This window comes from Myotis myotis, unplaced genomic scaffold (genome assembly GCF_014108235.1).
Source record: "Myotis myotis isolate mMyoMyo1 unplaced genomic scaffold, mMyoMyo1.p scaffold_m19_p_18, whole genome shotgun sequence".
Classification (NCBI taxonomy): domain Eukaryota; kingdom Metazoa; phylum Chordata; class Mammalia; order Chiroptera; family Vespertilionidae; genus Myotis; species Myotis myotis.
The window spans coordinates 9,603,534-9,617,017 of record NW_023416322.1 but is presented as its reverse complement, the minus strand read 5'-3'; the positions used below and the strand labels follow the sequence as shown (position 1 = coordinate 9,617,017).

The 13,484-nt window shown below is 52.9% G+C and overlaps 1 protein-coding gene across 13 annotated transcripts in view; it reads right to left on the bottom strand.

Annotated features, from left to right (window-relative positions):
- Positions 1 to 4,031: 4,031 nt before the first annotated feature.
- SRGAP2 (SLIT-ROBO Rho GTPase activating protein 2) overlaps positions 4,032 to 13,484 on the bottom strand; it is a 242,246-nt gene continuing 232,793 nt past the window's right edge. For 4 of the 13 annotated variants that reach the window (XM_036342889.1, XM_036342891.1, XM_036342892.1 and 1 more), the window contains exons 21-24: positions 13,326 to 13,472; positions 10,143 to 10,184; positions 9,641 to 9,965; positions 4,032 to 7,382 (exon numbers count right to left, since the gene is read on the bottom strand). In XM_036342889.1, coding sequence (XP_036198782.1) covers positions 6,999 to 7,382; positions 9,641 to 9,965; positions 10,143 to 10,184; positions 13,326 to 13,472 — 898 coding nt within the window. In that variant the 3' untranslated portion in view covers positions 4,032 to 6,998. Of the gene's footprint in view, positions 7,383 to 8,712; positions 8,808 to 9,640; positions 9,966 to 10,142; positions 10,185 to 12,233; positions 12,729 to 13,325; positions 13,473 to 13,484 lie in introns of those variants that run through there. The other 9 variants (XM_036342896.1, XM_036342897.1, XM_036342898.1 and 6 more) reach the window with 6 other exon arrangements.

The window sequence follows — 13,484 nt, the reverse complement described above, 5'->3', positions numbered from 1 at the left end:
GCCCAGCCCGCATAGAGCTGCACCTCCTGGGCACTGTGATTTGGTGGGGCCCTGTGATTCCCCAACCAAAGCATCCAATTGCTGATGCGAGAGCCCCCTGCCCTCTGACAGTAACTGTTAGGTCACTGCTCTCTCAGGATCCGAGTGACTGTCCCGAGCTGAGCCCCCTGCTGGCCCACCGAGGACTTGCAGCTTTGGTAGTTAACCTTTGTTGTTGAATAAGCCATTGAGGTTTGCAACATACTCTCTTCTAGTTTGTCCCTAGGAGTCTACCTAGTTTTCCCTGGGGAACCTGCTCAGCTCTCAGCACCCCTGCCCTCCCCTCTCCAGCAAGCCCGTCTCTCCTCCCAGTGTCTCCCGTATCCGCAGAGCAATGCATGTGCGTGCCTAGCACCTACTAGGAAGCAGGCACTGTGTGCTGAGGACATAGCGGGGAGACCTAGGTGTCCCCCAGGACAGCGTGGTGAACTCTGGGACACACGCTGCAGCAGGTGGTGATTTTGTGAACCTGGCACGGGGGCGGGGGGCAGCAGAGAGGAGGCGGGCTTGCCGGAAGAAAGGATGCCCCAGCCGACTTGGGAGAAAGGAGAGACAGGCAGGGAATTTGGGGTCAAAGGTGAGGTGTTGCAGGCAGTGGGAGCACGCGTGGAGGCACAGAAGTAGGAGAAGAGGGGGACTTGCTCAGGGCATGGTGGTGGCTGGGGAGAGCGGAGGGGCGGTGGTGTATGTGGGAGAGGTGGGAGCTGGGCTGGAGCCCTGTGCACGGACAGTTCCGCTGGGCATCTCTGAGGTCACATCCTCTGTGTGGATAAGTGAATGAGTGTCTTGATGTCGTTTTGAGCTGCTGGCCCCAGCTGGGCAGCATGGCCACCGTTTCATCTGGGTGGCACAGGAGCCTGGCGGGTCCTGAAGGGAGGAGGGTCTGTGGGAGGCGTCACCACATGTTCCCAATGGCTCTGAGGAGTCGTAGAAATCGATAAGGACCAGAGGTGGGAAGAGGGGTATATATATATATTTGATTTCAGAGAGGGAGAGAGAGATAGAAACATCAATGATGAGAGAGAATCATTGATTGGCTGCCTCCTGCACGCCCCCTACTGGCGACTAAGCCTGCAACCTGGGCATGTGCCCTTGGCCGGAGTGGAACCTGAGACCCTTCAGTCCGCAGGCTGATGCTCTATCCACTGAGCCAGACCAGCTAGGGCAGAGGGGCTCTTTATGGCAGCTCTCGAGGGACAAGCTCACGTCTGCCTTCTACGAAGGGAGGCCGAGTGTATACTGGGAAGAACAGGAACGCTGCCATCGTAGAGGTTTGAGTTCTGACTCGACCACTTGCTCTGCGTGACCTTGAGCAAGTCATGACCTTCCTCATACGGTTGGTGTGAAACAAAAGGAGATGAAGCGCCTGCTGCCTGGTGGGTCCTGACTAAGCCCTGGCTGCCTCCTCTGTCCCTACACGGCTGGGGCCTGTCCGTCACAGCGGCCTTGCCGGTCCAGGGCCTACAGAAGGGGAAAGGACCAGGGCGGGGGGGATGAGGAAGACCTGGGCAGTGCGACTCACGCTCATTGGTGCCGGGCAGAGGGACAGGGTTCAGAGCCCTGCCCTTGCCACGTACACCAGGCGCTTGGGTGGAGGAGGGACAAACCCTGCGGCCAGCCTGGCACCCCCAAGCAGTGGGAAAGGGGCTGTGGGAGCAGCACTCCTGAAGGAAACTGGCCCTGAAGCACCATGGGCGGTGTCGGCATGGAAAGTGAGCATTCCATTCTCTTAATTCTTCAAACCTCCTACTCGCCATTCTCTCCCACTCTCTCAGCAAAGGCCTTTGCCTTCACAGGCATGAAGTAAAGGAGCAATCAAAAGGGAACTCCCTCTCCTGCTCACCCCCACAACCACTGCCTGCCTTGCACCACACCTGCCCCCTCCCAGGAGACGGAAGTGCCTCTCCTCGGCCCTGGCCAACCCCTCCACCTGTGCTCTGCCCTCGCCCTCGCCCTGGCTCCCTCCTGCATATCCACTCTTTCCGTTCAGTGGGGCCCTCTCTGGAGCAAATATGCACCTACTCTGTTCATTTCAAACACAAAAATCTGGCCCGTGATCCCTTCTGATGCTCCATCAAAACACCCCTGAATGAGCTGCCATGAGTCCCGGCTACCTCTTCCCTTCCCATGTGCTGCCAATCCCACTCATTCACCCCCTGGTCCAGGGCACTTTCCTCGCTGCCTCTTCTCACCCACCAGCATTTGCCGCTAACCCCTCCTTCCCTGTTCAAACGTTCCTTCTCTGGACTCGGGCGACACTGCGCCCCTGGCCACCTACCTCTGTCACTCACTTGCTCTGTCTTCTTTGCTGGCTCCTTCTCGGAAGGATTTTAATGACTGATACCTTCTCTGTCTCCCATTTTTACATCCTCTCTGGGAATCTCAGTCTGGGTGCATCTATGATGTAGTCCTTACTAAATTTGTTTTCAGGTATGACCTGCCCCCCAAACTCCACATTCACGTATCCAAGAGTCTAGTTGATATTTCCACGTGGATGTCTAGTAGTCATTTCAACGTTACCAGGCCAAACAGAATTCTGGATTAACTCTACCCAGGCACTACCTTCCTACGTGGTTTCGTTTCCACGGTAACAGTTATGTTGCTTATTTACCTCTTCTCCCCGAAACTAGAAAGAAAACCCCATAACTGCTTCTCCTGCTCAATATTGTATGACACTGCTTGGCACACAGCGGAACTTAGTTTGGTGATTGACTAATGAACGAGGCTTTGGCATATGTAAGGCGCCAGGGTTGCTAACTCCCGAGGGAAAGGACGCTCCATAGACCTACCCATGGGCACGAACATTTCGATGAGGTAACCATAGAGGCTGTTTCCTAAGTCCCACCCTCCTGATCTTTTTTGGTCTCTATCTGGATGGAATGGGTCTATGTTTCCATTGTGCTGTTGTCACTAGTTTCCATCAAGCGCCCATCAGAATACGGGAAATGACTTAAAAGAATCCCCAAAGAATAGCCCACCTTTGCCTTCGGGCTCTCTGAGATTCTTTGGTCCTTTGCTCACAGCTTAGGAACTCCTTCCACCACATAGCTCGTCACCCACACCCAGGAGAGGGAACTCACCCATCGCATGGGGTGGCAGGAGAGTCAAGAACAAGCGGCCAGCAAGAGACGCCCCCGCTGCAGCTCTGCCATGAACGCCAGGGCGGGAAGAGGACAGACTGCAAGGGCAGGAGTAAAAGACCTACAGTAACAGGAGGAGGCGACGCCCGGGCTGGGAGGGCCGGGTCTGGCCCGGGGCCTGGAGTAGGAGTCCTTGCGTTCCGTTGAACACTGCGCTCACTCCCTTCGATATGAGGCTTCACCCATCCCCAGGGCTTCTGGTGTTAGAATACAACCCCTGGGACTCGAGGATGCATTTCAGTGGTTATACCTGAATAACGTCGACCTTGACCGAATGACTTGCTAGAATCAAAACCGAAAGGAGAGAAAGCATTTCTGTCCGCCTCCCGCCGCCAGGCACTCACGGCCCACAGCACAGGCACATGGGTCAGCTCTCCTCCAGGCAGGGGACTGCCAGGGGCAGTGACCAGCGCTTTGCTAGCCGAACTGAAACCTTCCATTGCCCTTGGTTGTGGCTGGCAAAGCCTCCAAGCAACTTCGCAGGCTCCATCCCCCCGAGTGGGAAATCTGCCGGGAGACAGAAGTGAGAACAGGCCTCACTGGACACAGGGGCGGCGGGTTCTGTGGAGGAGATGGTTCTCATGGCAACAGACCGCCCAATGGGGAGCGGGAAGACTTTCCACACCACCTCTTAGGCGTCACACATGGACACGCGAGGGGGGAGACCCACATTCTAAGTGCACGCGTGCTAGCCTGCCTGGGGGCGGGCGAAGGTGGTTGGCTCCCAACGCCACCTCCTTTCTCCCTCTGTTGCCAGGCAGTGCTCTGTTACCACGGACACGTCAGAATCCCCCCTGGGCAGCTGGACTCGTGGCTGGGAGATTTCAGGGAGAAGGGATGTGAACCGCAGCATTGAAACCTAAAAACGTATTTTATTTCGAAGTTGTGCTTTGGATTTTCCCCAATCCAACATCTGTTGAGTGACAGTCTTAGGTTCCCACAAAGCATCTCCAAGCATACATACAGTGTTCCAGTTATCAACACTATTTAAAGAATATACCATTGTACACGAACGTGACATACACGTCAGACGCCACAACATTGCAACTCCCTGGAAGATCGAGCTTCTCTTCCGCACGCGAGGGCCGTCCACACCAGCCCTTCCAGCGGTCCGTTCGTCCTGCTGCTGGCGGCTCTCCTGCCTCCTTGGGGAGAAACCAGGGTGCCCTGAGGAGGTTGGCCGAGACCAGTGTTTCCGGTTTACAGGCCGTGGGCTGCTGGTACCCCACCCACCTCTGTTCCCCAAAGACCGACCCATCAGAATCCACACCAGGAAGAGGATCCGTGCCTCGAGGGCCCGAGCGGGGCTGTTGGAAACACTATGCTGGTTTAGGCAAGCCTGTCCGAGGAAGGCCGGTCTCCCCGGCCCCGGGGTGGCCAGCTCCTCTTGGCTTTTCGGTGTGAGAATCACAGTGTGCAACCTCAATTCCAGTTGACTGCAGTGAGCTGTGCCGAGGACTCTCCTGCTCTGGGTTCCTAGTCCTCTCGACAGGACCATCTCGCAGGTGAGAGGAGCACCAAAGGGGAAGACATCCGCTCCCAGAGGGGGGGAGAGGTGACCATTCACACACTGTCCAATTCATGATGCAAATCAGCAGACGGACACTGACCCAGGGGACGGCGAACAAGTCATGTACAGGGCGGACAGAAATAAGGCAGGGACAACAGAATAGGCCCGAAGCATTGTCATTAAGAAAGCTTTGCTTTCACTTTCCTAGAGAGGATGCACCGGAGGGAGGAGGAAGGGCAGGTATGGGTACCAATTTGGATCAGTTGGATTAGAAGGAATGTACAGCGAAGGGCGGGGATCCATTTTCAGCAGGGAAGTAGATCCTCGGGTACGAGAGACTCTGTTGGCTCACGACCTGTGTAAGTCCAGGTGACAGACAAGGACAGGCTACCAATCGGGCAACAAGAGCCAGGGCTCCAGGGGACTGTGGGTTGCTTCTCAGAGGCTGACTCACTTCCCTGAAGCTCTTGATGTCTCCCTTTCGTCTCTTGGGATGTTTTTCCTGGTGCTGCAGGTTCTCCTTCTATTTAGTGATTTCCCACAAAGCTCCCCTTTTCCTTCAGGCAGAATGAGGAAAATCCTACCACTTCCACAGGGCCAACCACCAACTGCAAAATGCTGGCCCAAAAGGGAGCTTCTGGGTTAAAGATAAGAAAACTCTGACTTTTCCTATCTGAATGACAACCTACCATCTCTCCTGAACCATAGGAAATAATAAGGCTAAAAGTTGCAGCTTTAAAACCAGAAAACAGACAAGAGGAATGAGTTTCGGCTTTAACTCGAGCAGGTATCTGAGACACATGAGCCTGGAGTGTGACTGTCTGTCCCCAGCTCTGGTCCTGGGATAGCAGGATGCCAGGAGTGCTGGGACCATAGGCACCAGGTTTGGAGACTGGCTTAAAGCAGACAAGGGCATCATTTTTGCTTTTTGGAGGAGAACCAGAAAAAAGTCCAAAGAAAGGCCAAAATATCCAGCATCCAATTTTTAATTTTCTTAGATTTGGGCCTTTGGGAAGATGTTAATGCCTGCCCTCTCCTCCCCCCGATGTGGGGAGAGAAGGGGGCACAGTTCTCTTGGTTGTCTTGTTTGGGTAAAATAAAACATTTTTTAAGGAGAAATGTCTCCCTTTAATGTACCTGGGGCTCTCCCAAGCCCACTGGCCCCTGAAGAGACCTTATAGAATAACCAAACTAGGGGCTGAACTTTGAAGACGTTTTCATTTGGGAACAATTTTGGGGCTAGCAAAGCTCAATTTTATTTTTTAATAGAGGAATGAATTCTATGTCTTAAGTGCCCAAATGAGTGGGAGGAAAAAGGACCCATTTCTTACCTTTTCCAAACCTGCCATAAACGCAATAAGACTCTCTTATAGGGCTCTTTACCCTAAAAGGAACCAGCTAGAAAAATTTTTTATATAGGAAAATGTCTTAACTGGAAAATGGTCCGTCAGAGACAAAGACAGGAAAGCAAGAAATGTCTATACATTCAGAAAAACTTGAGAAGTTCCATAGTAAGACTGAGTTGTAGTTCTAGATGGAGGGGGAGCAAAAGCAAATACCAAGGACCAGTTCACACCAGCAGAAAGAAGACAGAGAGAGTCTCCAATCCCTAAACAGATTACAGGATCGAGTCCCATCCTGCTACATTTCCTATGATGGAGATTTCAAAGTCTAGGTTCTCCGGCCCCAGACAGATTTGTAACGGAAACAGAGACCCCTGGTGGCTCCTGTGTGAACTGCCACAATAACTTACTAGTACAAAGAGGCTGGTCTAGGACCAGAAGCTACACATGCCAGAGACTAGAAAAGCGTGTGTGTGTGTGTGTGTGTGTGTGTGTGTGTGTGTGTGTGTGTGTAAAACGAAGAATGGGCTACACGGACTACATGATTCTCTATAACCAGTACCCAAAACAAGAGGTCACTGAGAGCGGGATGTCCGCACCTGACCATCTGGTTAGGCATCCCCCGTGTGAGGGGGCTGAGACTGGAGCCCATGTCCTCATGACTTGCCTGGCCAGATTTCACAGTGACCTGATAATGGAAAAATCTACCGCTGGCTAACCTAAGGACAGCATGTCCTGCAGCTGGCTGACTTACGACGACTGGGGGAAGCAGAGGGCAGTGGGAAGGGCCGGTAGGGTGATAATGAGGGCTTCATTCTCAAGATTTTGGGTGATGGGAAGGCTAATTCCTGTAAGAACAACTGAAATCTAATTTTCAACTGAAGTCCCCAAGCTAGTTAAATAGGAAGAGTTTAATAACAGTCAGTCCCTGCAGTCCCCTTGTCTAGAACAATTAAATTATATCCTTCAGACAGTACAAGACTTGTCAGTGGACTGTGGGGAAGCTGAGGAGTTGACACCAGGGCTAGTGGCATTTGTTTTGGGGAAGACAGTGGGCTTGGGCCGTGTGGCAGGAGGCTTGACCGGGGCAGCCATCTTGACGGACTTGACAGGCCGGAAGGCGCAGGCGATGTCCCCAGCGGTGCTGGCACTGCGCTGGAAGGCGGGCTCGGGGTCCTTGAGGAGCTGGGTGTGCAGGGGGCTGGAGGGCTCGGACGTGGGGGCCACCACCGGGGAGGTTTTGAGGGGCTCCAAGGTGTCCAGCACCACGTCAGGGGTGTGCTTGACGCTGCTCTGCCGCTCCAGTTCCCGCAGCTCGTTGAGGGCAGAGTTCATAGTTGCCTCAATATCCTGCAAAACAGGAAAAAGGAGGTGAGGCAAATGGAGGGAGAAGTCCCCGAGGGTCCTATTTCAACACCACAGGCCGAATCGTGGAGAAACCAGCTACAATGAGATGTCCAGATTGTTTTACTTGGCCCAAACCCTTGAACATATGAATGTTCAGAATGTGAGGGGAGGAGGCAAAAGGATTTGCATTATCAGGAGGTTCTTTTTCCTTTGGAAAGCGTGGTTGAGATGTTTTTAGAATAGAGTCCTTGGATTTTAGAGATCTGCATTGAAATATTTATGGATGAGGATTTATAGAATTCAGTGGGGAGAGAAAAGGTGGACGAACTAAGAGAGTGGCCAGGAGTTTGGTTATGAGCACATGGGATTCATTATGCAATTCTCTCTACATTTGTATATGCTTGAAATTGTACATAGTAAACATTTTTTTTTTTTTTTTAGTGGTAGAGACGAAGTATGATCTTTGTTCTCTTGGACTCCAAGGCCGAAGGTTGAGAAGGTTAATACTTTCTCCTCAAGGGCTGAGGAAAGGGCCAAGAACCCTGGCCCTGAAGATTCATCAGAACATCTCCCTGCCCGCACCCCCCCATCCCCCCGCTTAACCTGGATGAAGCCATTTCCTTCTACCCATCACCAGGAGAGGCACAGAGTTACCAGGAGGGGAGCCAGAGCCCACAGGCGAATCACCTTCAGCAGGTCACAGTGGAGCACTCAGCTCAGAGGCTCAAGGCAGAGCCAAAGATTCTTTGAATGCAGCCAGCTGCCTCCCAGCTCCCTCCCTCCTCCCCACACTCGTGTATCTGGCACCCCCAAAACACCATAGGGCTCTTCCCTTGGACTTAGGCTCATATTGAAAGACTGTATGTGCCAAACAAAGGCTCCAGGTTAAGGTGTCTGTCCCACGGGATGACCCGTGTGTTCAGTTGACAGAGACTCAATTTCATGCTGCGCTGTGATGCTCCCAGACCTTAGAAATGCTCAGGAAGAACTCCATTGCTCTCCACGGTCCCACTCTGCAGCTAGAGCCTGTCCCGCCATTATTCTGGCTTCCTCTTGACCTGGCCAAAGAGGGAGCTGGGAGGGTTCCCATGGTGCAAGGCAGACTGCAGCCAAGAGCTGAAGTAGAGGCGCAGAAACAGAAGGCCAGCAAAGCAAGACATCTCGGCCCGGAGCTTAATACCGAGCTTACCAGGTACACCTTCCCTGAGCAGAGATCCACAATTAAGCCGAGAGAGACCACGCCCAGCCGCTCCTGCCCCCTGAAAGAGGGGGTGAGGAGAATCTCAACTCCGGTTGAGACAGGAGAGGGCAACCATGAGCCCTCAGTTCCTACCTGGTCTAATGAAAATTATAGAGTTGGGAGAGACGTCTGAGTGAGCTGCTTGGAGTGGGCCTGGTGGTCGGATTTTTAGAGGTGGGGATGGATCTCTAATAGTTCATGGAAAACAAAGGCTTGTCAGTGTAGTGTAAACAAGGAAAGAAGACCCCAGTCACCACGGAGCTCATCTCCACTGCACCTGGAGATTTGGGCTGGAAACCCTTCTGGCTGAGCCCCCCGTGGCGGAGTATTTTGGGGCCTTCAAGACCAGGAGCAGATTGTTGACTGACCGTCTATCTACCGCTAGGGACCAGATACTAGCCTTAGGAGATGGAATGACAGGCAGAGTGATATAAAAATAAACTGACGATCAAAATACATCCAGAGACACGGATACATGGAACAGACTGACAGTTCTCAGGGGGGAGGGGAGTGCTGGGGAAGGGAAGAGATTAACCAAAGAACATATATGCATATATGCATAGCCCGTGGACAGACAATAGTATGGGGAAGGCCTGGGGTGGGGCTGCAGTTGGACGGAGGGCCAAGGAGAAGGCAAATGGGGGAACATCTGTAATAGTGTCAACAATAATATAGCGTGGCCAGAACTACATCTGAGCCTCAACACTTGGGCTGAATGGACTCTACCAAAATGCTCCATCTGTAACTACTGGCTTTAAAATGACAACAGCCTTGTAGATGGCCCATGCATGACCAAGAAGCCTGCATTCTTTCATTCCGTCTTCAAGTTCTTGGGGGGAGAGGGACCCAAAGTTCTTGGAAAGCTGTCTTGTCAGGCCCAGATGTCCGCTAGTCCCTGAACTCGGCATATAATGTACAAAGCATTGTCGTTTCCAGTCCTGTCATAATGAACATGGGCGCACTAAGCAGCAGGAACAAGTGTAGACTCGTGCCAGCTGCTTGTCCAGAAGCCCCCCGTTACCTGTGCAATGACCTCAGGATCCACAGGCCGATGGTTATTGAAGCTCTTTGACCTCCCGGCTGTCACCGTCTTCCGGATCTGCGGACTGTCCAGCCGATTCTTCAGGGATGAGTGGCGACTGATGGAGTTGAGGCTCCCGTGCCCACTGATGGAACACTTATCTGGCCCTTCCTTGGGGAGACTCTGGCTCATGATGGGCTGGGAAGATGGGCGGCAGCCAGCCCCCACCCCCGGGGAGGCAGAGTCAGTCAGAGAACCACTCAGCCCGTGGCTGTCACTCCGAAATGTTTTCCGGATGCTCCCCGATTCTGGCCGCTTCCTTTGCCTTCAATCACAAAGAGAGAGGGCAGTGTGACCAGGGAGCCCTAGCTCCCGGTGAGAGGGACAGATGCTGGCACCCAGGGACGTCCGGAAGGAGAGGGACACAGAGGGGCCTTCTCCGTGCTTTCTCCACGTCTCGGTCCCCCTGCCACCCCAACTGGACAGAGAAGTGGGTACTTACTTGGTAGCCGTGGGCTTTGAGTTCTCAAGGTGGAAGGTACTGCTGTCAGGAAAAATGTCTGATTAAGTGAAAGTTTCTAATGGGAGAGAGATGCTTGGAAAGGCCCCTCTATTACCTGCTTTGAACAGAAACCAGGCCCCAGGGAGCGAACAAGTTTCACCATCACCAAGGAGGTGGGGAATTGCTGGTAAGAGGAGACTTGACTTTTCCAATTTTAGCCTCTTTCTTCCTCCAACTACAAGGCTGCAATCATTTTGGACTTTGGCAAGAGGCTGTTGCTACTCACTTTTGCAGACATGGAACAGAGTATTTTTCAAAAGGCTGCAGTGTTACAAAGTTAGGGCCAAGCTTCTGCATGTTCTTAGGGTGGAAATACATCGACGTGACCCCAAGTCACCCAGCACTGGGCTGAACCTGGCTCTGTGTCCACTGGTTTCAGACCACGGAGGCTCTCCTACGAAATGGTTTGGCAGAGTCCTACTTACATGGGTGTTGCCTACTGCTGAACAATTCCATTTTCTTTTGGAATTAGATTCGAAAGGACCTAATCTAAGAAGCAGTAGGACTTCTGGTTTGGGATGGTAGCTGAGCAGCTTTGATCTGAAATCAATGAAGGGTGACGGGGCTGAGGTGAGAGCTGAGGATGGAAAAAGGTAGGGGGTGGACCTAGTCTACGAGGCAGGGCCGGCATCCTAAGTCAGTCCTGGTTCTCTTAACCGGTTAGGTCTTCCTCATTGTATATCCACAGGGCCTGGTCCAGGGCCTGGCACAAAGCAGCTATTCCATGAAGCTGCCTGCTCAGTGGTTCAGCGGTGAGAGCCAGCCATTCTCGAGTGGAAAAAGGATGTTCTCGGTGTCTTATGGAGCCCAGCTGAAATAATGGTCTCTGCCAAGTCTTCCCTGGCACCCCAACTCCAGGGGAAGGCAGAACCGACCATGTCCCCCTCTGCTCCTTCAGAGCATCTGCAGCACGGCTTTAGTTACCTGTCTGTATGGTGATGGCTTGGCAGACTGAGTTCTGAGGCCGGGACTACCTTACAGCTTTGACTAAGCAGTATCGGCACTTGGCACAACAGTAGATGCTCAGTCAATGTGTGCCATTAAAATTGAAATGCCGCACCCCAGTAACTGCTGACTTCCTTTTCCACTCGGGTGGCTGACTCACGAGGCGAAAGCTGCTGAGAAGATGTGTGGAGAGGCTGGCGTGTGCCAGGTCCTGGCCAGGTCCCAGGGATGTAGAGGGGAAGACAGTTCCTGGTTGCAAAGAGCTCAGTCCGATGGTGGATGTGAGTGCAAAAGACACTCAAGCTGCTTTAGGAACAGAGAATAAGGGCACCTAACTCAGCCCTGAGGAACTAGGGCTGTCAGAAAGGCTCCCCCAAAGAGGCAAATCTTCAAACTGTCTTGAAGGGACAGGAGGAGGTGACCAGGTGTGCCTGGGTGAGAGAGAATCAGGGGCGTTCAGGACAGTGAGGGGCCTGAGGAGGGATGTGTGGAGTAGGAGCTGGGGCAGGAGTTGAAGGCAGAGTCACTCCTAAGGGCATGACATGCTTGGGGGCCGGTGCCCAGGCAGACTATGTCCTCCAAACTCCCCATCCTGACGCCACCAAGCAAGGAGCTCAAGGGAAAGCCTTCTACCAGATGTCTATCCCTTGCCTGTTTCAGCTGTGACTCCATACAATTCCTTTGTACAAATGGTGTCAAATATATATAACAGTTTAAAAATATGTACCTAACTAATTATTTAACTTTCCCTCTACCAACCCTGCCTTGGTTTCTGGGCTAATAACAGGCTTATGATCTTATGATTATAGATTTATAATTCACGTAGACATGTAAATAAGGAAAAAAATGTGATTAGCCCACAATTACTTTTTACTAGCTCTCCCTCCCAGCAGGGCACGCTGGAGGGAAAGAAATAAAATCCTCAATCATTTTTACTGGTCTGACTTCGATTATAACTGGACTAAGTGAGCTGAATAAGCTACTTACTAACTTGAGGGCCAAAGAGACGGAGAAGAGCCACGTGTCCCAACCACGCCCCCTGCTACCATCTGGTTGGAAAAAAGCCAAGAGATCTGGGCGACCTGGTGCAGTTTAAAAACAACAAGCATCTTTTATTCTCCTTCCAGTTTCAGTGTCCAGAGGCTACGGTTAACAGGTTTTCAGTGTGCAAATCATTTCATTCCTCCAAAGCCAGGGGAATAAAAACTGCGCATCATCTCCAATCCATATTCATCGGGAGCGCCCTGGGGCTTGTCATCCTGCTGGCATGGGGCCAAGTTTCAGGGTCTGGCGGAAAGAGGTCTGTAGGCTTTGGGACTTGGTGTCTGGCCCCTTGAGATGAGATTAGTTCTCCAATAACCTGAATGTCTCGAGGGGAGGCAGCAGCACGCAGGCGTGGGATCCCTCTAGGCAGCCAGATCGGGTGTGGGTGGAGTTAAACCCCCAGGATGTTGCTAACAGCCACAGTGAAAGCTGGGGCAGAGGTAAGAGCCTGCTGGGCAGGAGTGGGAATCTGCAAAGGGACTGAGAGAGGATAACACACAGGGCGAAAGCAGTGGGGGAAATGGACAGGTCTCTCCGCTGGTGTGAAAGGGCAGAAAGAAGGAGGTAGGAGTTAGACGAGGAATGGAGAGCTCAGACAAAGCTCTCCTGGGGGCACAGTGGTCTCCCTTCCTTCGCAGGGGCGCGTGCAGGACGGGGTGTATGTGTGTGGGGGACAGACACGGGCCATCTGACTAAGCCTCTGGGCTAACGTGAGCCTAGAAGACACACAGACTTCAGATCTGTGCACAGACGAGGCCAAGAAAGACATCACAGACTATTATTTGAGTAGGAATTGGAAAAGAGAAGGCACCTCTGAGAACAGCGTAAAACCAAGTTGCTTAAAGGAACCAAAGCTTTGGCCAGCGCTGAGCAGTCAGACGACCAGGAAGGTCTGGGCTGAAGCGGGACAGAGGGCGCACCTTCCCAGGCAGGACAGCAGCCAGCGGAGGCCGGCCCTGTGCCGAGGCTGGGAGGCTCTCCGCCCGCCCGTCTGCCCTGCAGCAGCAGGAGCGCATGCAAGCCGCTGGGCCCGGGAGCTGCAGCCCGTGCAGCGGGGTGGAGGCTCAGGCCAGAGGGTGAGGCTGGGTGTGGCAGAGTCAGTCAGAGGAGCAGAAAATGAAAAGCAGCGCTTACTTGTTGATGTTTGCAAGATAAATATCGGCTACATGACCCCCACTGGGACAGCTGGCCCCCGCTCTGGCTGTCACCTTTTCTTCAGGTGGCTCAGAAATGACCTCAATCTCAGACTTGGGGCTGGACCTCTCCACGACACCGTCCTCGCTGGGGGAGAAG